Genomic DNA, 24772 nt, shown 5'->3' on the forward strand with positions numbered 1-24772 from the left:
GATAGTTGCGGTTTATTCCGGAAAAACAATGTGGAAGTGTAATTCAAACCACATGCCAGGTTATCTGATTTCCTTTTCAATGCCAAAGATAAAATAGACAAGTTGGAGAAATATGAAATTTATGAGCTTAAGTGTCCGGAGTGTAATAGTGTTTATGTGGGACAATGTGGTCAAAATTCCTCAAAACGGTATGCTGAACATGAAGGGTCCTTCAGATTAGGTAAAAATGATTTGACAGTTTCAAACCTCTCCTTGACATGCAACCACAAGTTCCCGAAACTAAACGACACGGAAAATGTGCACTATACAAGGAAGGGTTGCAAACTCAATTATTTAGAATCCTTGGAAATTCATGAGCATAAAAAATTGCGGATGCAATCTTGATCAAATCGATCTAGTTTACTCACCGGTTTTCAAATTAGCATATCCACATTGTCACAAGTAAACAAATTCAGGTACTCAATTGAGCTAAGTACCTCCATTATTACCAAAGTAGTATTATGTAAAGGCAAATGTTATCAGTTATTTTCAGTTTAAAGTATAAGTTTGAAAATTTCCTTATAGGAGGAAACTGCAGTAACGATAGTTGCAAATAAAAGTGGCAAAAAACATAGAAAGTTTCAATTCTCATTTTTCACGATGATGTCCTACCACATAGTAACGGCTACATCCATCAATGTACTCGCAATCACATCGAGTAAATGCATGATTAGAGAAAAGATGACTAGTTGTGACAATTAGGTCAACATGGTTTTCGGTAAATGAACTCTTCATAAGGAATTTTTTTTCCACAGTGATTCTACTTTATGTAAACAGTCACCGTTTTGAAAAGCTTCCATCTTTGGGCTCTCAATTTTGGGAGGAGGTGGGCAAGAAGGTGGATTTGATATCTGTTCAATTATACTTCTGACACTTTGTAATTACCTGAAGAAATTCACAAAAACCTCATTTATTTTAAAGTTTTCCATGCGTTTGATATATGCTATTGGTTTTCTTTCCAATAGTTTTACAGGCAAGGTATGTACATGATAAAAATTAGAAGGTCAATTGAAAACGAATTTATGTTCAAGAACAGTCATCAATCTCTGGGATAGTCTCTGTTATTTTTATTTCATTACACTATTTGCTGTAACATATCAGATACACAAACGGCTCCATTGAATTTCTCAGATAAAGTTCGTAACGCTAGACATGATTCCACTTCTAGTAGGTGATTCGAATAATAAAGTTTTATCGACCCAAAGAACAAAGTCCTAAAAATAAATGTCATTCTATGATAACAGGAAAACACACATGAATCTAATCTTAGGAAAACGATTTTCATGGATTGTATTTTCATTGTGATTTGGCATACAACAATTATAAATAAAGTTTGCAGAAAAACTTGAAGCCGGCTGAATTTCGATATAAACTTTCATTACGGTGTATTGATGATAATATGAAAAATATACACTGATATTATGCTAGCCTGAAAAAGTAATTGAAAGTCAAAGTCATGAAAATAAGTTTATATATACAGTGTGTCTCACTTCTCATGGAAACACCCCCGTATTTTCCGTAATATTCGAGGTAGAATGATGAAACTCTCAGGACTGATGGAAATGCTAAAAATGCACCTACCACCTGAATGGAGTTGGCTAAAGTGATATACACTGTCCGCCACTCGCCATGGAACACCCCATTTTTTCTGTGGATGGACAGTGTATATTACTTTGGCCAACCCCATTCAGGTGGTAGGTGCATTTTGAGCATTTTCATCAGTCCTGAGAGTTCCATCGTTCCACCTCGAATAATACAGAAGATACGAGGGTGTTTCCATAAGAAGTGAGACAAATTCAGATTTTTCAGGACTGAAATTTTTTCAGGAAAAATGTGTATTCGTAGTAAGTTGGTAGTCCTGATCACGAATCTGAAGGAATTTTGAGCCTATTTTGCCCCCTAATATGTTTTACCGTAACAACGGGGTGTTCCATCGCGAGTGGCGTACAGTGTATATCACTTTGGCCAACCCCATTCAAGTGGTAGGTGCATTTTGAGCATTTCCATCAGTCCAGAGAGTTTCATCGTTCTACCTCGAATATTACGGAAGATACGGGGGTGTTTCCTTGAGAAGTGAGACACACTGTAGAATAATCTCAAGCATCATTTTGTGAAATCGACCGTTTTTGAGGTGGGCGTAGAGAACGCGACTACCTAATGATCATGCATTTGTCTCCGCACCATCGACGAAATAAAACGCAAAGCGCGTTTTTCACATTGTTTTTTGGTAGGCATAATCCATGATGTGTTATCGAGATATTTTTCACTTTGGAGTGATATTTTTACTCATAAATAATGAAGAAGCGAATAAATATATAAACTTTTGATGACAGTTATCCGCTTACCTAATGGCTTATAATTAACAAATTGATGGAATGGAATGAAAATGTAATTTTTACATATAACTTTCAATTTCAAATATCATTTTTCAGTTATGCGCCGACGGTGTCCCCAATTTCTCAGTGAATCACAGTTGCTGACAAAATATCGAGTGCACTCATTCCCATATTTGAATCCACACATTTGAAAACAAACTCGATGAATCTGCGCAACTCGAAATGTTTTTTTTGATACTGCTTCGTTGATTTAGTGAAACTATAATATACATGAATTATATCGCCCGTTCCCATGTGAACCACTGACCATGCTGAAGCAGAATCTCGCGATTCGAGGAAACTGATGTGCAAGCAATCTTATCTTCATGGGAAGAATACTTTTATAATTCAGTTCTAATTTTGCTCTCACACTGTTAACACCTATTTTCGGTAATGAAATTTAATTAAAAAAAAATACTCTGATATCGGAAAGTTATATTTGGCGCAGTCGGTAGAATACTCGAAATTGATTGTATCGAACGTGCAGTTTCCGCTTCGTATTGAACTTGTTGTTTTGTATTGTGGAGGTGTTTGTGAAGTTCTCATAATTTCAATGTAAGTCGTTATTTTTAAATGTCTATTGATACTTCATCTAAATTTCAATAACGAAAACCCTTTAGCTGACTTTTCAGTTTCTTTGCCGAAATCTTCTAGTGATTCAAAAATAATAATAGCTGATCAATTCAACTGAGAATACCTTAGGTGTGGGCCTGAATTTGACGGCAATCCTAATGGTTTGAATAGATATCTAGCAGTTTGTGATTCAATAATTACTACTTTTCATAATGTGGCTGAGCCGACAAGCTTTCAAAATGTTAATTTACTGAACTGTCTCACTTCAGAATTATCAGGCAATGCTAAAATGAAAGCTAATATAAAGAACGTTTCGAATTGGAAAGAACTCAAATAAATATTAACCAGAAATCTTGCCGATCAAAGGGATGAAACTTGCCTAAACAGAAACATGGTTATGCTTAGGCAAGCTCCTAATGGTCAGCCTCAATAGTTCTATGATAGGTGTTTAAATATATTGAACCTATTGTGCAATCATATCGACGTTCACGAAATCACAGCAGAATCTAAAAGGTGTAAAAGAGATTATTTACCAATTTGGTTTCGTAAACTTTCCTTTCTGGGCTCAAGGAACCCTTGGCCATACTCTGTATGCAACCCAAATCTCTTAGTGAAGCATTGCAGTTTGTTTTACAGGAAGACAACGTACATTTTTTTCAAAATTTCGCATATAAGAATACATTTAAGTCAAACTTTCAGCCTTCTGGAATACCAATTCAGATCAGACAGCCAAATTCTTCTCCTAAAAATAATTTTCTCATACAGCATAATCAATTTCCTTCACAACCAATACCAATTCAGTCACGAGCAACCCCAAGAATTATTTACCAACGTGTTAGTTTTTAGACAACCATTTCAAAACAGAAATGTTTTCAGGCCCAATAAAAATAAACACCAGAACTTATATCAAACAAATAAACAAGTACAAATGAGTTTTTCGAAAAGAAATGCCACTAATTATCTATCGGGTCCCTCAAACTCATTTCAAAATCAACCACAAAGGAATTTTATATCAGAGGAATTACTTAATACAAACCAAATTATATCGAACAAGAATATTACGCTGAAGAAGATTATAACGAACATTTTGACGAATTTCTATATTGCAAAAATGAAAATCAGGAAAGTAACTTTGACAATGTTGAGGTAAATTTTCAGGAAATGTCAACAACAATCAATCAAACCTAGTTCGTCAAATCATTTCTTTCAATAATACTAGTTCTAGACAATTATCATATATGACATTTCCGGAATATGACGCAAAATTTCCCACTGATTCAGGCTCCACGTAATCTTTTATCAATCCAAAAATCGCTCATAAACTGTTTCCAAATCTAATCAAATACGACTCGTTTATTGTTTCCACAGTTTTTCAAAAATCAGCTCATAAATATAGCGCATCTATGCCCGCTTCAAAATTATTTAATTTGCCACAACAAAAACATTTAAAATTTTTCCTTTTCAAATTTCATGACATTTTCCAAGGATTAAATGATCTTGACAATTTGAAACTCTCACAAGCTAATCTAGATTTTGGTAACGGCTATCTTATCACTACTTACGCGAAAATGAAACTGAAGTTTCAAAATACGAAAAGCGATCTGAATTTAATTACGATTGCTCCAAGATCTGAGCAAGTGATACAGGTCAAAACACAATTCAGAATGGTGAAATAAAAATACCTCACCAACATTTCCATAATTGTGAAATGCCAGAGTGTCTTACTATTGCAAATAAAGGTAGAGTTCTCACTACAATATTGAACAACACCACCTAACCAGTAACCCTGAATTTTTCAGATCCAATCGCTGTTGAAAAATTTGATAAGAACGAAATTCAAAATATCGATTTTCATAGATAGATAGATAGATAGATATTCATTTATTTCTACAGAGTATATGTAAATCTTGTAAAAAAGTTAAAAGAAGTACTTTGTCCGAGAAATACGTCAGTAAACAAAATTACAAAAGATTAATAAGATACAAAATTTGAATACAACACTTCATATACACATATAAGTATAGATTTGATAAGATAAAATTTAGCATACACTGTTAAAATATTCATCTATAGTATAGAGCTCTATATTGCATAAAAATTCTTTCACAGACTTCAGAAAACCGGTGGCCAACCCAATGTCTCTTATATCCTGTGGCAGCGAATTAAAAAATTTAATCGCACTGTATACAGTACTTCTTTTATATAGAGATTTTTTATGTATCGGATATAAAAAATCATTCCTAAATCTTGTTCCATACTTATGTTTTTTATGATGCTTTTCAAAGTAGCTTGGTTAAATAACTAAAAATTTTAATGACTCAAAAATGTATATCGCTGGTACTGTTGATAATTTGTTCATTTTAAAGATTCCTCTACACGAGTCTTTGACCTTCATACCAAAAAGTATTCTGATTAACCTTTTTTGGCAGAGAAATACTCTGTTCAGCTCATGACTGGAGCGCTAAATAATAATACCAAACCTCATTGCAGAGTAAAAATTAGCGTAGTAGACAGTCATCAGAACATCACTGTCAACGTTTGTTTTTGGGAATTCTCATAGCATATGTAGTTGAAGAAAGTTTTCTGCAGAGATTGTCTATTTGATTTACCCAACTCAAAGTGTCATCATATATACCCAAAAACTTCACAGGGGTGTTGCAGGTCACTCTAAAATAGTTTATTAATTTTGATGATTCTCCAAAGCAAAATTTAGATTTTTCAAAAATCCGATGTGACCATCTGAACGACGAGGAAAGATCTAAGATACTTTCGCTGTGCAAAGAATTCTCTGACATAAATACCACCACCAAATTAGAATATCTGATGAAATACCGGTGTATACAAAATCATACCGGTACCCATTTATCCACAAACAAGAAGTCGAAAATCAAATAAAAAAAAATGGTCGATCAGAAAAATATTATGCCAAGCAATTCTTTTGGTTATTGCTAATTTGGGTGGTACCCAAAAAGGTTGTTGCTTCTGAGAAGTAAAAATGAAGGGTTGTTGTTGACTATCGCAAGCTCAATTAGAAAACGATAGATGACAAATACCCTTTACCTAACATCACAGATCTTCTGGACAAACTGAGAAAATGCCAGTATTTCACAACACTTCACCTGGCCAGTGGCTTCCATCAAATTGAGATGGAAGAGGACGATATTGAAAAACAGACTTCCATACAGAACATGTCCATTATGAGTATTTGAGGATGCCATTTGGGCTAAAGAACGCGCCAGATACCTTTCAGTGCGTATTCAGAACGAAAAGTGCTTGGTATACCTGGACGATATTATTTTTTCGACTTCCCTCCAAGAACACCTCGAAAGCCCTCAATATGTCTTCAACATGCTGAGAAGCTCAAGATTCAGCTAGATAAGTCGTAATTTCTACGAAAGGAAGTGGCCTATCTGGGACACGTCGTGACTCCCGAAGGTGTCAAGCTAAATCCAGAAAAAAATCATAGAAATCAAAAATTTTCCTGTTTCAAAAACCGCCGAACAGATCGTAGGATTCTTGGGTCTGTTAGGTTACTATCGACGCTTCATTAATGATTTTGCTAGACTAACGAAACTATCAACCAAATGTCTGAAGAAAGGCGCAAAAATCGAACATAATGCAAAATTTTTGGAATGCTTTAATACCTGCAAAAACATGTTAATCAACAATACGATTCTGCAGTACCCCGACTTTTTCAAACCTTTTAATCTCACCACGGACACAAGTAAATTGGCCCTAGGAGCTGTCTTTTCAAAAGGCAATATAGGCCAAGATCTTCCAGTTGCACACGCATCTCGAACCCTGAATGATTCTTAGCAAACTCACTCATTCATTGAAAAAGAGCTTTTCGTGATTTTATGGGCTACCAAATACTTCCGCCCATATCTCTTTGCACGAAATTTCAATATCGTTACTGACCTCAAATCGCTTCAGTGGTTGTTATTCTCTCTGAAGACCCCAACTCAAAATAGCTGAAGTGGCGGATCACACTAAATGAATACAATTATACCATAATCTACAAAAAAGGCAAGTTGAACACCAACGCCAATGCTTTGTCCCGTGTTGAAATCCACACTAAGGATACCAAAACCTTTTGGGAGGAATTGGATGACATACCAGACGAAACACAACGCCTAGCAAATCAATGTGACACTTTCAGTGGTCAAGGAAACCCAGTAAGTCGTTGCCTTGAAACCCCGGATTATCAACCCTCTTTCGATATTTTGATTATTGGAGAACCCAATCAGGATACTGAATATACTTCCATCATGATTCCCCCTAACGAAATGCATGTAAATAATACGGAAGACAAAGAGTTACCTCCGAAAAGTCATAAAGAAAATGACAGTCTTTCTTTACAAGTTCAACCTGATACCGAACGTACATGAGATGAACCCCTATCAGAGCCCAGAATACACGAAGACAATGAATTATATTCCACAGATAATGGAAGAAATGATATTTATTCACCATTGCAACCTGATATGGAACAAATAGAAGATGAACCCCTACCAGAACTCGAAAGCCTTGAAGATGACACAATTCACAAAAATGCTGAACAGAACCCTGTTGTTACAACTCCAATGGCGCAGTGTGCCGTGAACCTAGAGCTCAATCAGTTGATTAAAAGCTCGGTTTACCATTCTCCAGCCAAACCTGTAACTACCATTCTATTCGAGAAAAAAATGATAATTCATGTATAAATATCGCAAAATAATACAGAAAACGATAATTTGAATTTATTCAAAGGATATGTCGCCCCAGGAGTGCAGTACTATGTCTATTTTGAAAACCCCGAACTTTATAAACAATTTTCGGCAACAATTCTAAAATATTCCAAGTGGTCCTCTATGAAATTCAAAAGGTGTACCAAAAAGCAAGGAAAAACCTTACTGGCCGAACATAAGAAACCATTCAAACATATAATAATCAATGCCTTACTTGCCAACAAAACAAATATGAGCGAAACACCATCAAAATGAAGCTCAACATCTCCCCTACAGCCACCAAACCTTTCGAAATCGTATATGCATACATTGACTATCGAAAGCACGAAATTTCTCACAATCATAGACAGTTTTTCAAAGTACGCACAGGCATACCTAGTCAACTCCTTGACAGGTACGGAAGTAGCCGACACTTTCATTGAATTTTTTTCTCATCATAGTATCCCCAAACGAATTATCGTTGATAACGGTACTGAAATCAATAACTTTTTTCATTTCGGAACTCCTGGCTTTACACAAAGTCGAAGTTCATTTCGACTCACCGTACCATCCGCAACCCAATGGAATGATTGAACGTTTCTATTCCACCATTCTAGAACATATTCGTCTATTCAACACTAGAGGATATTTGAAAACCCCTACAAAAATGAAAATGTTGTACGCAATTTTGGCATACAACCACTCTATACATTCGGTCACAAAACTCAAGCCAATTGACATCATGAGTGGTCACATTTCAACCAATGATCCTTTCAATATTGAAATTGATCGAAAATTAGTAAATGATTACACCAATGATCACAAGGAACGATCAAAACTCCTCTATTCCAAAATAAACTCGAATCTAATAAAGCGAAAGGAAAATATAGTAGAACGAGAAAATAAAAAACGTGATGATCCCATTGTATTCAAAACCAAACCAAAGTTTACGTGAAAAAACATATTAGGCAAAAGAATGCAAATGAAGTTCAAAAACAAACTCATATCAGAACAGTTGATTATACAAGGAAAACAGTCCCTACAAAAAACCAACAAAAAATTCACATGAACAATTGAAAACGTCCTCTCAAAAAATACCCATCTCCCATTGGAAATTGACTAATTTTTCAGAATATCTGGAACTCTCGGACTCCAGGAAAATATATCTAAACAAAACCTAAAGAACAATGCAGGACCTATTCCTCTCAAACTTGGAACAACCAAAGTCGAAACGCACGCATATACACTTATTCATTATTATGATTCAAATCCAATAATCATGGAGGTAAATAAACTTAAATCCCACTCAAGAAATGTAAGGATACTTGTATGCAGTCACAGACTACTCATGGGACACATCTAACTATCTAGAAATATTATAATTTTCGGCAAAAGGGGTGACTGACTCAACAATATTTTACCACATCCACCTAGAACAAAATGCGGTCCTATAAATGGCCTATAAATGGCATTGGATCCATTTTCAAGTCAATCACAGGAAATTTAGATTCCAGCGATGGTGAAAAATATGGCTGTCTGATCAATGACTCACAAGATAATCGAAATAATCTAGTAACGAACATCAAGAAGCAAAACTCACTCTCAATCTCATTAATTGATCAGTTCAATAGTACAGTTCGGCAAGTGAAACATAACGAAAGGCTTTTGGAATCAAAAATACATCAAATGTTCATCAAAAACATCGTGAATCAGATAATAATCAATACATTTGAAATCATAAATTTAATTTTGCAAGACATCTAAAACTCAATAAAATTTTCCAGACTGAAATTTCTTAATCCTAGTATAATAAAAACAAAAGATTTGTTCAAGGAACTGCAAAAATTGAATAACATTTTTGAGAAAGAACAACTACCAATGAAAATAAGTTTCGAGAATACTTTGCTTTATGAAAAAATCACAAGCCTTGAAAGCTATATATCAAATTTCAGAATAATCTACATCTTGCATGTTCCAATTACCCATTCCCCAAATTTTGATTACTATCACCTATTTTGTACTTCGATATTAACTAAGGGTCAGTTTGAGGCTTTTGTACTTCAAAACAAATATTTGTCGAAAAACAAAAAATTGTATGCATTCTTGAGCGATCCTTGTTTGGAGATCTCCGATCAAACCTATATCTGCCCGTCCACTAACATTAGAGAGCTGACAGAAGACAATTCATGCGAAATCCAGCTACACAATGTCCAGAACACCTTCACTTGTAAGGAAACAATCATACATTTATCGAGACCAGCCATCAGACAACTACACAACTCAAACAAATGGGTTGTCCTCCTACCGGCTCAACAAATTACCGAACTCAAGTGACAGAACCAGAACGAAATCGAGAAACTACTACATGAAAGTTATCTTTTCGACATTCCAATTGGATGCTAATTATCCTGTGGCAACCAAATTATAACCAACAATCACCAAGCTACCAATGGCGAACCAATCATCTTACCAGACTTAGACGAAGGGAAGCCTGAGCCACCCAAATCAATAGGGATCCAACTTGATGGCCTGAACCTGAACGAACTTCATTCAATAAAAACAGCAATATTGGAAAACGAATCGATTATATCCTTCAAAGACGTAGCACATATCCCAAGTTTATGGACGATTTTTATCTACCAGGGCCTCGTATCAATTTGTTTGTACCTAGTGCACAAGAAGATTGGCTTCAGAGGGTGCAAAACCAAAGGACCATCCGAACCAAATCAAGACTCCCCATGTGAACCGCTGGCCATGCTGAGGCAGAATCTCGCGATTCTGGGAAACTGATGTGCAAGCAATCATATCTATATGGGAAGAATACTTTTGTGATTTAGTCTTAATTTTACTCTCACACTGTTAACACCTATTTTTTATTTTTATTTTTTATGTTTGGAAAAGGACTTTGACATCCGAAAGTTATATTTCATGTAATCATCCGATTTTGGATCACTGTACATTGCCAGTAGAAAACGTATTCCAGCACCAACAATTACTTATTGAACGCAATTCTTTTGTTGGAATATTTGTGCAAAACTATTTATATCGGGCATTTCTCGGAATATCTTCATGTATTTCAACTTTAAGAATTTTTTAAAAGTGCTGAAGTTGTATGACAACCAGGTATGGCATACAGAAATATAATATTTTTCAAAAATGTGGTAACCTGTTGAGGTTTGCACTTGTATATGTTTTTGTAACAATATTGATGTTACTGTCTGACAAGGACAAGGCTTAATAATAACCCGGAGGAAGGCGCAACCTGAAGAATTCTTAGTCTTTAACGAACAGGGGATTCCTTGCACGAACGAAGCGAAATATTTGAGGTTCACCGTCGACAAAAACCTCGAATTCAGGTTCATTGACACACAAAGTCAGGGTTTGGTGGAGGAAGCTAGACTAATTTTCTATAGACACATATCACATAAGTGAAATGAAGCTCAGAGCGGAACTGCTTCTGATCAAGACAATACGACTTGATAATATTATTCTGTAAGTCTCCACTACTTGAGGCCAGTGCGCAGAAACATACAAACTTACGATCTGGAGGTTCAAGAACTATTGCCTGCGGATGACCCTAGACGCCTCTAGATACACACTCAATCAATATATATTTACCGGGTGCTGGATTTTAAGAGCCAGAACGTGAATGTTTCTCTGAGGAACAACGCCGAGTACAATTTCGAAATAATTCGAACATACTCCAAAGCATCACTGCGTGACCTCCAGATTTCGCGAGGGGGACGATGAAACAAAGCCAAAGACTACTATTGAAAGTCGCCAACACTCATCTCCAAACCCAAATAGATATAAAAAATGTCTCATAACTCACCCTCCATCAGTAAGGTACAGGGGAACTTTTTGCGAACACTATACATAGTAGAGTCAAGAAAACAAATAGTAAGAGCCAACAGCGAGTCAAAGCACCAGAAGTTGACTTTGAACCAAATAATTCTGATCTCGCTCATTGTACCAGTACCACTTGGTAGTCAGAAGGGATGGATGCTCAGGTCGCTCAACTCTAGGGGGTATGGTGTGGTGGATCAACGAATATGCACAGTGCAGGTTTCCTGGCACTGATTGAGTTAGTAAGGACATATCACTTCTGATTCAAAACAATTTCAATGAACTCAACGTATAAAAGTTTCATTTATTTTTCATAAAGAGAAAAATTTCTATTTTCACTTCTGTGGCAAAACAAATCAGCAGTTATACTTTACTTCATTTCAATTCCAAAAGTATCCAACCATTTGTCATACATAGAAAATCTCACAGGATTTTCTGAATCTCATCCCGAGAAATATTGTATCCAGATATGTACGTCGTGATAAATTTGTACCTGGGGAGAAGAATGTAACATTTGTCTTGTTGTCACGTTGATGTTATACTTCTCATTTCCTTTGGGAACATATTTCAAATTGAAATGCATGGGAAATTTGAAAAATGTTCGTTGGCCTATATAAATCGATTAGAATGTAGCCTCAAATTTTTGCTGAGTGTCATCGGTTTATATTTTCAGCGTTTGTTCAAGGAATTATTCGCAACAAAATGTATTTTTTTGTATAGAAAGGGTAAGATTTCCATCAACTGAAATATATTGAGCCATATTCATATATTATGATCCTTTCATGGGAATCATCTGCAGCACCAGAAGTTACTATAAATATATTATAATATATTTCCAGATTCCAAATAATTATTTGGAATCTGGGATAGATTTTATTTTGACAGTGTCAATTTGGAAACAGTGTCATTTTGGAACTATACACAAATTCAATTGATAATGATAAAAATAATGATGATAATATCCTCATTCAATACTTTCAGATCGCGTACAGCATAATATAGAAACATTGAGGTAGACACATTATCAATCAACAATATTGAAATATCATCTACAAAAAATTTTTACATATACACATAGAAGCATTCATTCAACTTATATTCATACACACAGGTGAACACATTTTCTTTCCTAATCATGAAATTCTTTTGATACCACAAAAACATTTATCATATCATTGCAATTTTGATTTAGAGGAGTTTTTTCCGTATATCTCTCAGGTTTGCGGAAGGATGATTGAAAACTATGTACCTCTATATGAGGGGCCTTTTCTCATAAAAAGATGAGCTGTTGCAGGAATTCTGATGAGGTCTCCATTCCTAGTGGGGTAATCATGACACTGAGAAACTGTTTGATACATGTCAATACTGTTGCATAAATAACATTATACATGGAATTGTTGGAATTTTAAAGTTTTAAAAATAGTTTAGACACGATTCATCTAGTTTCAGGATGAAAATGAGTCGAATCATTCTTTTTTGGGAAACAAATAATTTTTTCGAGTTACAGGAGCATTCCCATGTGTTGATGTACTTTGAAGTGTGGGAGAAGATTATATGCATAATTCAAATTGATGAGATGATTGGTAACAAACAGTTTTTTTAATTGCCATATAACATAATAACCTTTGTTCACTTTTCTTGCTTATGGTAACAATACAATTTTCTCAACTCGCTCCACTATCCATATACGTTCCAAGGAATTTCTTAACTTCAGAAAGATGGATAATACTATTTCTGGCAATCATTTGAATACCAGACACAAATCTTCACGTAGAATGGAAATGCAGACAAAATGTTTTCTCTGCATTCACTATCGAAAAAAATTGTTCACGCCAATTTAAGAATTACTCTTCTTAATCATTCATTTGTTATTGTGAGTCTTCAGAACCAATGCATAGTGAGCTAACGAATCTGAACTGAAGTGGTCAGGTAGATTGTTTATAAATAACAGAAAAACTAGCGGACCCAGACTAGATCTCTGAGGAATTCACAGATCCCTCTTATAATATTTATATTCATGCTCTTCAATTTCGATTGATATTTTTCTGAAGCGCATGTATAACATCAGCCATGACAAGAAATTTCCACGAAAACCAAGAGAATACAATTTTTTTTCGATTATCTTCAGGTCAATATAACAAATACTTTCGATAAGTTGAAATAAAGTGCGTCCACATATCTCTTTTCAACTAACGAGTCGTAGATATATTCGAAGAAATTGTATGGAGCACTTTCAGTCGACTTGCCTTGGCATAAACCATGCTGATATAAATTTTGACAGTATTTGGAATTTGAATGAAAATGAGTAAATTTTATTATAAACACACCTTTCAAATACCTTCTCGAAAATGGTGGGAGTTTTTATGAGTCGAAAATTACTTATTTTAGAATGGTCGACTTTCTTGAAGGGCTCACTAATCCAATTTTGGGAAAATCGGAAATAACCCCAGATTGTATAGAATTATTTATAAAATATGGCTAATGATTTGGCGATATATTGGGTAATTTTTTCAACGACCTTTATGAAGTTGCAGTCCATTCCGAAAGAATTGGTGATTTTAAATGAAACAATCGCATCCACGACGTCAGAATCTAATACAGGAAGAAACGAAATGTTTATTTTTTGTATATTGTCGTTCAATTGTTTTTTATTTTCTAACTGAATGGTTGTCAACAGTTATTTTTGCATTTCTCGCATAGACACTGTCGAAATCATTTGCAACGATTATTTCATCTTCAACAATGTCATCATTCATATATTTTTTTATACCTCGAAGTATTTTTAATTGTTCTCTTCTGTTCCATACAATATTACCTATTTGTTTTTTTTCTGATGGTGACCCAAACCTTATAATTTTTTTTGATATCATGAATTTTTGTATAATCAAGTGATTTTACATCTGTTTTTTATATATTTTTTATTTAGACTCATTTGGTTATTCTTTTGAAACCATTCCCAAAATAGTAACAAAATGATCGGCGACATTCATATTTCTAATGGCATCGAAATATCTCAATTTGCAAATATTTCTTATCTACTAGTATTACCATCAATATTAGTTAATGACCTTGTGGGCTCAAAATTTTTACAGTACAAATTATAACTCTCCAACAGGTCAGTAGAGAGTAATCTGTTATTCGATTGACACAAATAGCTGACTGTTTATATCTCCACTTATGATTAAATGGTGTTATTTTTATTCATAGTGATTCAAGTTATTTCAATCGTGAAATTATTGCTTGTGAATATGTCTTCATATTGCTTTTTCCGAAAAATGTTCCACTCGAAGTGTGAATATTTAACTTTTCTATTACTTTTGCTTTTACTTTTGTATAATAGCTTGATTTTACCTCATTTTACTTATTGTGGAACCATCTTGTACTTACTAAACCAAAATGAAATTGGAAGACTTCAGAAACTTCGAAATAGAGGAATAAAAGTAATATTATCTTGTGATAGAAGAACACATATAACATTAATGTTGAATACATCAAAATGGTTATCAGTAAAGAATTACTTTCGTTATTTAGCATTAATATTTATTTTCAAAATTAAAACTGGTGATGTTCCTGTATATCTACGTGACAAATTAAAGTATAACTTTGAATATCATGAATACAATACAAGAAGTCGCAATAACTTTCATATACGTCAGACTAGTAATGTCAATTCAAATAATACAGTTTTCATTAAAGGAGTTCAAGCATTCAACGAAATACCGGAGGATATTAAGAATGCTACCTCTCTAAATATATTTAAAAGAAAATTAAAAGTGCACCTTTTAGACCTACAAAGTGTTTAGTATAGGAACCTGCTAATACAGTTTTTTTTTCTTCTTTTTATTTTATTTATTGTGCTGTTTTTATTTATATGTTTCAATGTACATGATTTTAAATTTAAAATTTTAATTGTGACATTCAAATTTTTAACCCAGATTAAGACTAATATTGTAACTGCATTAACTTGTGCTAAATAAACGATACATATTGAGCTAAATTAGTCAAACACTTTAGCTGCGTTCCCACGGGGCAAAAATACGAAATCGTGCCACTCTTTCGTACTCACTGTCTTGGCTCACGACTGGAGTAGGGATAGGCAGCGAACCAGCTGAGTGTCGTGGACAGTTCACACACAGTCACATTCACGATTCAGTTTTCCTTGCGAAGCCGACCGCGATGAACGAGCTCCTAGTTGAAAGTTGTGCAGTTTTGTGTTCAACCTTCAGTGCTATTTTAGGTGAGAGATTAAAGTTACATGGACAGATAAAAAACGGAAGAAAAGACGTTATTGGGTGAGGAAGTGGATACTGAAAAGAAGTTCGGAGGTTCAAAATTTGGTTGACCACGAGCTAAGGAGTAATCACCATGAAGATTTTAAAAACTTGTTACGAATGTCTGAAGAACAGTTTGATTATCTCCTGGAACGAGTAACTAAACATATTTTAAAATCAGACACCAACATGAGGCAAGCTCTGAGTCCTAAAATAAAACTCCAAGTTACGCTCCGCTACTTAGCTACTGGGGACTCTTTCAAAAGTTTGGAATATTTGTTTCGTGTACCAAAAAATACAATGAGCAAATTTATACCAGAAACATGCAAGGCTATCATCAAAGAACTCGAAGAATTCATAAAAGTAAGTTTAATTGATGTTAATAATTACAATAGTTATATTAACCTACATACTCAAGTTAATATTTAGTTAGCAACTCAACATCAACCATGTTCTTATTATTAATTACAAAAGTTCGTATGTGAAATCATTAGAATAGTCACTTGCGCCACCAAGGGATGTGTTGTCATTCGATAGTTGATTGGATGAGGGTGGTCGGCTCCAGGTATTTGGTGGTGGGCACATTGTTTGTGTTACGAAACGAGTTATTTGGTCTTGCAGTCTCATTGCAGTTGGTGGTCCTATGTTCCGCAGCATAGATGCCACATATTTTCCAAAATAGTCATAGCAGTCTTCTTTTGGAATTTGAGCAGCACGAGTTGAACTGTCATCCAATTTTTGTATGGCACTACACATGAAATTAATTTGGGGATCTTGAGCTATTTTCTTCCTCTGTGATGGCGATGGTTCAGATGGGGTTTTCCGTTTACCATATGGTGTCGCTGGAGCCTCCTCCATTTTTTCACTTTGCACTGTAGTATTTATAGCATCTGGAGTGACAGTACTCTTGGAATGGCTTGCTGTATTTGGTGTATTTTCGCTGCAGATGTCGATAGAGTGTTCCTGCCGATCATCACCAACGGAGTGTGGACTAGTTGGATTCGCTGGCATCATCTGAAATAGAAAATTACAACATATTTTGTATTTTATTTATTTTATATATTTTTCAGGTACCATCTACTGAAGATGAGTGGAAGAACGTTGAATATAACTTCAGAGAGCGCTGGAATTTCCCTGGTTGTGCAGGAAGTCTCGATGGAAAGCATGTGATTATACGAGCCCCTTCACACAGTGGATCGGATTTTTACAACTACAAGAACAGTTTCAGCATTGTACTACTGGCGGTAGCAGACGCCAATTATAATTTTCTATATCTTGACGTGGGTGCTAAAGGAAGAGGTTCTGATGGTGGCATTTTTCAAAATAGCTCATTACACGCAGCTTTGGAGACGAATTGCTTAAATATGCCAAGAGACTTTGTCATTGTAGGAGATGATGCATTTCCTTTAAAAACATATTTGATGAAACCCTATAGTCGGCGTAATATGACCCAAGCGGAGAGAATCTACAACTACCGACTGTCAAGGGCACGAAGAGTGATAGAAAACACTTTCGGTATTCTTGTTAGTAAATTCAGAATTTTTGAAAAACCAATATCATTGAAAATTGAGTCGGTAGATGATGTAGTCCTCGCCTGTTGTTCATTACACAATTGGTTACGGAAAACAAACCCCACGTACGTTTCCAGTGGTTTGATAGACTACGAAGATGAAAACCATCGCATCATCCGTGGCTCCTGGCGTGAAACCCCAACTGCCAGCTTGCAGGACCTTCCGCGAAATAACAGCAGAAATCCACAACAACAAGCACAACAGATTCGAGACAAGTTCCGTGATTACTTCAACAACGAGGGAGCTGTGCCCTGGCAATATAGACTAGTTAATGCTACAACAACTGAATAACCACATACTCTATGCATTATATAAGAAAGGTGTACAGTCTGAAAATACATGTTTATTGAAAAGTAAAGGATTTGTTAACATAACACCTATTCCAAAATATTATTTACATTAAAACTCAAATATATTCTGGAGTATTACTGCAGTTCAAATATGCCACTCCTAATATTTTATAAAATTACTTTTGAAAACTTTTGTCTATACAAATTTTAATCTTACTAAATATGTTCAATTAATTAAAATGTTAATTAAATTGGTATACTTAATAGTATATTTCATAATATTTTGGCTAGGTGATTAAAGTTAGCGTAGATAAATATATCAACGACGTGCTAAATGAAGTGCACAAAAATTACGTTGACGTAAAATTGAGTAATTATTGAATTTTACTTACCAAATTCGATTTTGTTGACCGTTGTTGAACAAACGGTCGGATGAAGGAATTCATGTTCTCGAACCAAATGACCTTCGGTACATATACATCGTCAGTTCCACTTCCAGATCTTTCAGTGTCAGCTATTTTCTTCAGCTCTTGACAGTATGAACTTCTAAGATTCTTAAATTTAGTAATAACCTCTTTCGGTCCAAATCCATTATTCGCCATTGCTTCGCTAATTCTCTTCGCTGCGGCCAATCTTAAATCCCTGTCCTTGTAGTCTTTGCAAGTCGAATCATACAGCACTCTCTCACTAGCATACAATTCAATGAACTTAATTGTTTCGTTGTCCTGTAACTTTACTACTCTAGGCTCAGACATTTTACCCACTTATAGATAAATCGCTCACAACTAAAAAAAAAACCCTCTACTAATCAACCCACTAAATAAAGACGTTTCGACTCGTCAAAATCTGGTTGGCAACTGTCGTGTTCAAGCTTCAAAATCAAACACGTTTGATATGGAGCGTGAGCGGTCGTGGACTCTCCACGCTTCCGGAGGCTACTGAGGCAAACTCACTACACATCGTTCAGACGGGTCGTCTTCCACGAATGCGTGAGTCACGCCAGCGTGCCACGCCCCGTGGGAACGGGGCATTTCTGTTCACCCACAGAAGAGGGAAAATCCCCATTCTCTCTTTGATATTCCAGACCATCAAAGTGGCTTATGATATTTGGGTTTGAAATTGAGTAGATGACTTTTCTCAATGGAATGCATCAGTTTCAGTATATACCTACAGATTTTGCATAAGTATCCGACATCGTGACATGAAGTTGAGTTCCATGAAATTTCATTTGTATATTCTTCAAAATTAACCCCAGTATGATATTTGAAACAGAGTTCTGTATGAGCAGTAACTGCATCTACTGATAGAGGCATCAAAGTATCATTAGGTATTCGGTTGTGCTTTATCTCCGAAATTATGAGTGAAATCTGAATCACAGTAGGCATGATTTACTCTACATTGAAATGGACATTAAGTACAATATTCACATTCAAATGTCTTCATCTCTACAATGACAATAACATTTTTTTATGAAGTACCTATGAATATACAAAACAATTTATGGGCTATTTTGATGAACTCAATTCCTAAAAAATTTGCGTCGACAACAATACTCAAAGTTATATTTCGTATCCTTGTTCAAAATCTTCATTTTTATACCTAGCCTCACAACCTATATTCACTCACAGCTCAAATTCCCGTAGCTTGTATATGTTTTTGATTTATTTTCAAACTGTTATAGTATAGGTTTTGCTTTTTTCACTTTTCATTCATTGTTTGCATTCATCATCTTCATGTATTCAGTTTGTTCTCTTGATGATTTGGAATTTCTAGTTAAATTCAATTGCAAGGAAGAGAATGTCAAAATATGCACCTTACCGTGAACACTTTCAACTTACCGCGTGGACCAGAATTATTTAGGGAGAAATGGCAAGAATGAACACAGGGAAACATTATATCAGAAGTATCTGTCTTCTGGAAAAGATACTCTAACAGAAATCATTTCATTATGTTCACACAAGAACAAAAATAGTCGTGTTGTGATGGTTTCCACCAGATTTCTTCGCTCACACACGAATATTGGTAAAACTCGACATAGGGAACCTCAGAAAGGAAGCTCACGAAGTTATTATTATTACGTACAACTAGATATTTTTTGTAAAACTCCATAGAACAGAGAATGTTAGGTGAGTGGGTCTATTCGACCCTCCACCGCAACCTGCACGGGTTTATTGTGGTTCATCCCTATTCACACTCGACCAAATGAACCCAACTTTTCAACGAAGCCGATTAGTTTGTATGGTGAGTGGTCTTTCAGGTCAGATGGTTAGAATACGGCTCTACCGAACTCTAAACACCTGATTTCGTTCCCAGCGGAGCAGGCACGAAGTATGTATTCTGCTGTTTCATCATATTCCAAACAGAGGCAACACACACTGTCTTCCGACAGTCCCAGTCTTTGCATATGATGACAGTGACCTGTAAAGAGGCTTCTTAAACATCATAGTTCATCCCTACTGTAGTCCAACCACTGTTTGGTATCAAGCTTGGAAGTGTGAATGAACCCCTTAGAGTGAGTCAATCCTGAAAGATTCTGCCAGAATTTCCAGCTGTTTTTTTGGTAAAGCCTAAAGCGATGCCAATGACAGGTTCTGGTCCGATGAAGCGACTTGCAGCACCCTCCTCTGTAAGAGATTCAGCAGTCTTATTGTCTTCCTGGCCTGTATGGCCTAGAATCCAGACCACCGACAATTTGTTGAGTCTTTCTATCGAAGAGAGTCGTTTTTGGCAATTTTCTACCAATTTGGATGTTGCTCGGTAGGAGCCAAGGACTTTTAACGCCGCAAGACTGTCCGATAATATTTTTATTGACAGTTGTATGAGGTTAGATTCTTCCAATCTCTCCGCACATGATTCGATTGCGTAAATTTCCGCTTGAAATACAGTCGCAAAGGTTCTTCGGCAGGTTGATATCTCTGTCCTGGGTCTGCCACTGAAAACACCTGCACCAGAACCGAAAGTTGTTTTTGATCCATCTGTGAACCAACAATCCCAACTAGCAATTTCGTATTTTATAATAGTTGCGGAAACGTTTCAGAGAAACAAATTATGAAACTGAATTTCTCCCAGAAATGTTTTCAATGTGTTTATAAAACTGCTATAAATAGGAAATTGGCACTTTTTTATATAATATTATAGTTATTATCAATATTTTGTAAGACTTTTCATAAACACTACCAAACAGTTTTATAAACATTTTGGCAGTAACTATAAGATTTGTCTAAAACTCTTGAAGAGTAGTTTTGTAAAGACTTCCCTTACTGCACTTCTGCAACATATTTAAGCGATACTTATAAAATAATCAGAAGACTATTTTATAAGAGTTTTTTAGTAGTTCCAAGTAGGCGTTATAAAATATAACACAGCCGAAAACAATAACAATAAAATAAAAATGTGTTGAAAATATTTTCTTGAAGACGCATGAAGTGATTTTGTATTGGACACTAGAAAAATATAATAGATATCTCACCAACTGGAAACTAACAAATAGAAAGGTTGAAGCGATCTTCAAATTTCACTTCTGCACTCATAAACTGTTGAAGACATTGTTTGTGTTTTGAAGATTGCTATTTTTACTGCAAATGAAATTTTATTGACAAATATATAGCCTATTATTAGCAAAATTTAAGCGCGCCACTCATTTAAGTATACATGTTTTCTGTAAAATTATTAAATATACAAAAATCCCTGTCGACGTAATAATTTTCTAGTCGCAAACTCAACTCACTTCATTCAAAATGATATAATGTTATAATATTCATGTACTTTTCAGCTGTAAATATCACTATATGTGCCGTATTTCATATTTTCGACTCATCTAATTTCAGTATCCCGGATCGCTATATTTTAAAATTGCGTCGTTCTATAAAATAAAATGGCATCAGTAGCAAGCATTTCAACGTATTTTAACTACTATGTTACCCCTATAAAACTATTGAGAAACACTTAGTTCTGGGAGTGATGGTATTGCGGCAGAGTCGGACTACTTTTGAAGCTATAGGTTTCTACAAAAGTGCTTGTATGAATGAAAGATTTCTCATATATAGTTTGGATAAATATTATCTGTGGGGATGTTTTGGCTAAAAAGTTTTTTTCATCGATTATAAAGGCTAAACGATGGGTTTTAACCATTATAATAACCTTTTCCTGTTTTTCGTCAGAAAAAAATTGAAGCACTAGGTTAGGTGGGATAGTTTAAAGTTTTTTTTCAGTATCTACAATATACAGGGCGACTCAAAAAGCTTCCAGAAAGTTTTTTTTATGAAACACTAAGTCATTTCTTCGTCTATTTGAAGCACATCGAACTGAACCTAAAACTACCAATAAATGTTGAAAATGGTTGCCATTGAGTTATTATTTATTTTTATTTATATATTCGGGATACAAACAGAAAAATCACTACAGTATCCACACAATGCAATTATTATGAAATTGAAAGTATAAATTATTACACTAATATATGCATATCAATAAAAACTGATTATTAGTTATTGACAAAATGTATCAATAAATTATAATTCTTAAAAATGATTTGTTTGAAGGTAATTGACAATGTTTCGTGATGAATTTCACTAGTTCGGACTTCCATTGTCTACTATATAAAATGATTTGAAATCCCTGAAACAAGTAAAAAAGAATAATTAAAAAAGAATAGTTGAAAATAACAATTATATTAAGCAACAATAAACCTGAAATAAAATGATAGTGAAATAACCTACAAGTAAAAATATAATAATTGAATAAATAAAAATTGAAGGAATGAAAAGAGAAGAAAATAATACAAAAAATAAAAAGTGTAGAGATTCCAAGTCACGTTAGTTCACGACGTTTCGATTGTAGATTGTTTTGAAGGAGAGCTGGAAATATACCATTGTCTCCAGGAGATTGAACCAAGATAGAACAAAGAAACATACATGGTAAATTTTTATAATTCAGTTTCGTTTCTTCTGATAATTAACGTCGACGAAGCTTTTTGCAGACTACGAACGGACAGATGACCTGACAGACAGACATATAGATCCAATTCTTCAGAAGAGAATTGAAAAAATTGGAGCCCGCTTCTGATGCAGCACAAATGAGCCTAGGAGCAGACAAACGACACAATTCTTCAGAAATTTGATGGAATCGACCGATACCTGAGGAAAATCCATATCGTATTCAATTAATAATTTATTGTAATATTTTCACTGAACAATCCACGAAAATCCAACACGGGTTAAGCTATACAATACTTTCCTCAGACGTTTAGTATGAACACGCCTGAGGTAAATCTTTCATGAAGTGTTACTTGAATCAATCAGGAATAATATACAATGCGTTTCATTCAAAACGAGCCACCCTGAATAACTTTTGGTACAATAATTTTCAGGAAAAATGAAAAAACATGTCAGCAATAGTATACAAGGGGGCCACATTTTGACATTTAATGTTACTTCCCGTATCGCACCCCCAGAACATGTCACCATTTTTTTTTTTGAATAGATCACCCAATATTGTTCCGCATTATCAGATGCTCCATGATTAGCAGATCTCAACAAAGTATAAAACATATGGTATAAATATTATGGAGGTTCGGGGAATTATTTGAGTTGAAAACGAGCCACCCTGAATAAGTTTTGAAACAATGATATGCTGGAAAATAGAAATATTCGTTCTAGAGACGAATGTGGAAGCAATAAATCAGGTTTTTTTAATTGATTGGAATCTGATGATTGAACAACGAGAAGAAAAAAAGTTCATCTAGTAAATGTTCAGAAACGTTTTCACCAACTTCCATACAATGGTACAAATGAGCTTTCATTGCCGCCCTCAGATGGTTGAGAATTTCTGGAGTTATTTCTCTGCAATGCCTCATGATATTCTCTTTCAAATCTTCTAATGTTGTTGATTTTATCTCATACACATCAGACTTCAAATGATCCCATAGAAAGAAAACTACACGAGTGAAATACGAAGACCTTGGTGGCCATTCTGTAGGACCTATTCTACCAATTCAGCGACCAGAAAAATGATCATCTGAAAATTGTCGAACTGGAGCTGCATGATGAGGAGGTGCAACATCTTGCTGAAAAAATATTTTGTTTTCGAATAAATTTATATCCTTCTCAATTGCCCTATTGATGCACGGTTTTATTCGATTCTTCATTATATCCGAATATCATCACTAGTCAAATTATCATCGATAAAAAATGTCCTACGATGTGGTTACCTAAAATTCCTGCCCAAATATTCGGTATTTGAGGTCGTTGGGTATGAACTTGACGGTATAAATGAGGATTCGTATCACTCCATTATCGACAATTTTTCCGATTCACCTCTCTATCCAAACTAAATGTAAGAAAAACAAATTTCATACAACGAATTCTGATGCAAGTTGATCCCTTTCGTGAGACTTTCACAAAACTCGATACGTCTATCGAAATCATCTTCGTTCAATTCAATAAATAGTCTGATCTTATATGGATGAAATTTGTACCTATGAAGGATCCTGAAAACATTTGTACGACTAATTCCTGATTTTCGAGATAACTTAGTAAGAGATTGCGAATTTTCCATTAGTCCATCGTCCCCTAAAACTGAAATACAACTAGCTTCATCTTTGACAACTCCTGAATGGTTATGGTCTTTATTGTTAATAGATCCAGTTCCAAAAATATGTTCAGTTAATCCGAAACGTGTTTGTGTTGAACATTTCTTCCTGGATGATTATCATTGAAAATACGGGCAACAGATCTCGCACTGTTTCTATTCTGGTAGTACAATTCATTCTCGAAGCGTATAAACCATTGCTTCTCAAGAATCCACAAAAATAGAAACACCAATTTTGACTTCACCTGGTAAGTGGTCGTTATTGTAGAATCGTACAAATACAAATGAAAAGGATATTGAATTCAAACTTAACTAGGTAAAATAAGACGTTTCTGAAGTATACTTCACAAAAATACCTATGAAACCTAGGTAACAGATTGTACAGAAGTTCATTCAGGGTGGCTCGTTTTCAACTCAAATAATTTTTAGCTTCCAAACTATGAAATTCTATGGAAGCGTAGAAGGGCCAAAGATTATTTGTTTATTTCATCCACCATAATTTCGACTTTTATC

At 34.8% G+C, this 24772-nt stretch overlaps 1 protein-coding gene across 1 annotated transcript; it reads right to left on the reverse strand.

Moving 5' to 3' along the window:
* Positions 1-16164: 16164 nt before the first annotated feature.
* LOC141486564 (uncharacterized) lies at positions 16165-18696 on the reverse strand. Its single transcript, XM_074184741.1, has 2 exons — positions 18064-18696; positions 16165-16824 (listed from the first exon to the last, which is right to left on the reverse strand). Exons 1-2 carry the CDS (start codon positions 18424-18426, stop codon positions 16276-16278), a joined length of 912 nt encoding a protein of 303 aa, XP_074040842.1. The 5' UTR covers positions 18427-18696; the 3' UTR covers positions 16165-16275.
* Between the last annotated feature and the right edge of the window lie 6076 nt (positions 18697-24772).

The sequence above is a fragment of the Leptinotarsa decemlineata genome, unplaced genomic scaffold (assembly GCF_025532065.1).
Source record: "Leptinotarsa decemlineata unplaced genomic scaffold, Ldec_3_MD MMD2_tig00026358_RagTag_RagTag, whole genome shotgun sequence".
NCBI lineage: Eukaryota > Metazoa > Arthropoda > Insecta > Coleoptera > Chrysomelidae > Leptinotarsa > Leptinotarsa decemlineata.

Coding starts and splice junctions, on each gene's coding strand:
- LOC141486564 (XM_074184741.1), bottom strand. CDS start 18,426: ATGTCTGAGCCTAGAGTAGTAAAGTTACAGGACAACGAAACAATTAAG. Junction 16,825..18,063: donor GGTCAACAAAATCGAATTTG/GTAAGTAAAATT, acceptor TTTCTATTTCAG/ATGATGCCAGCGAATCCAAC.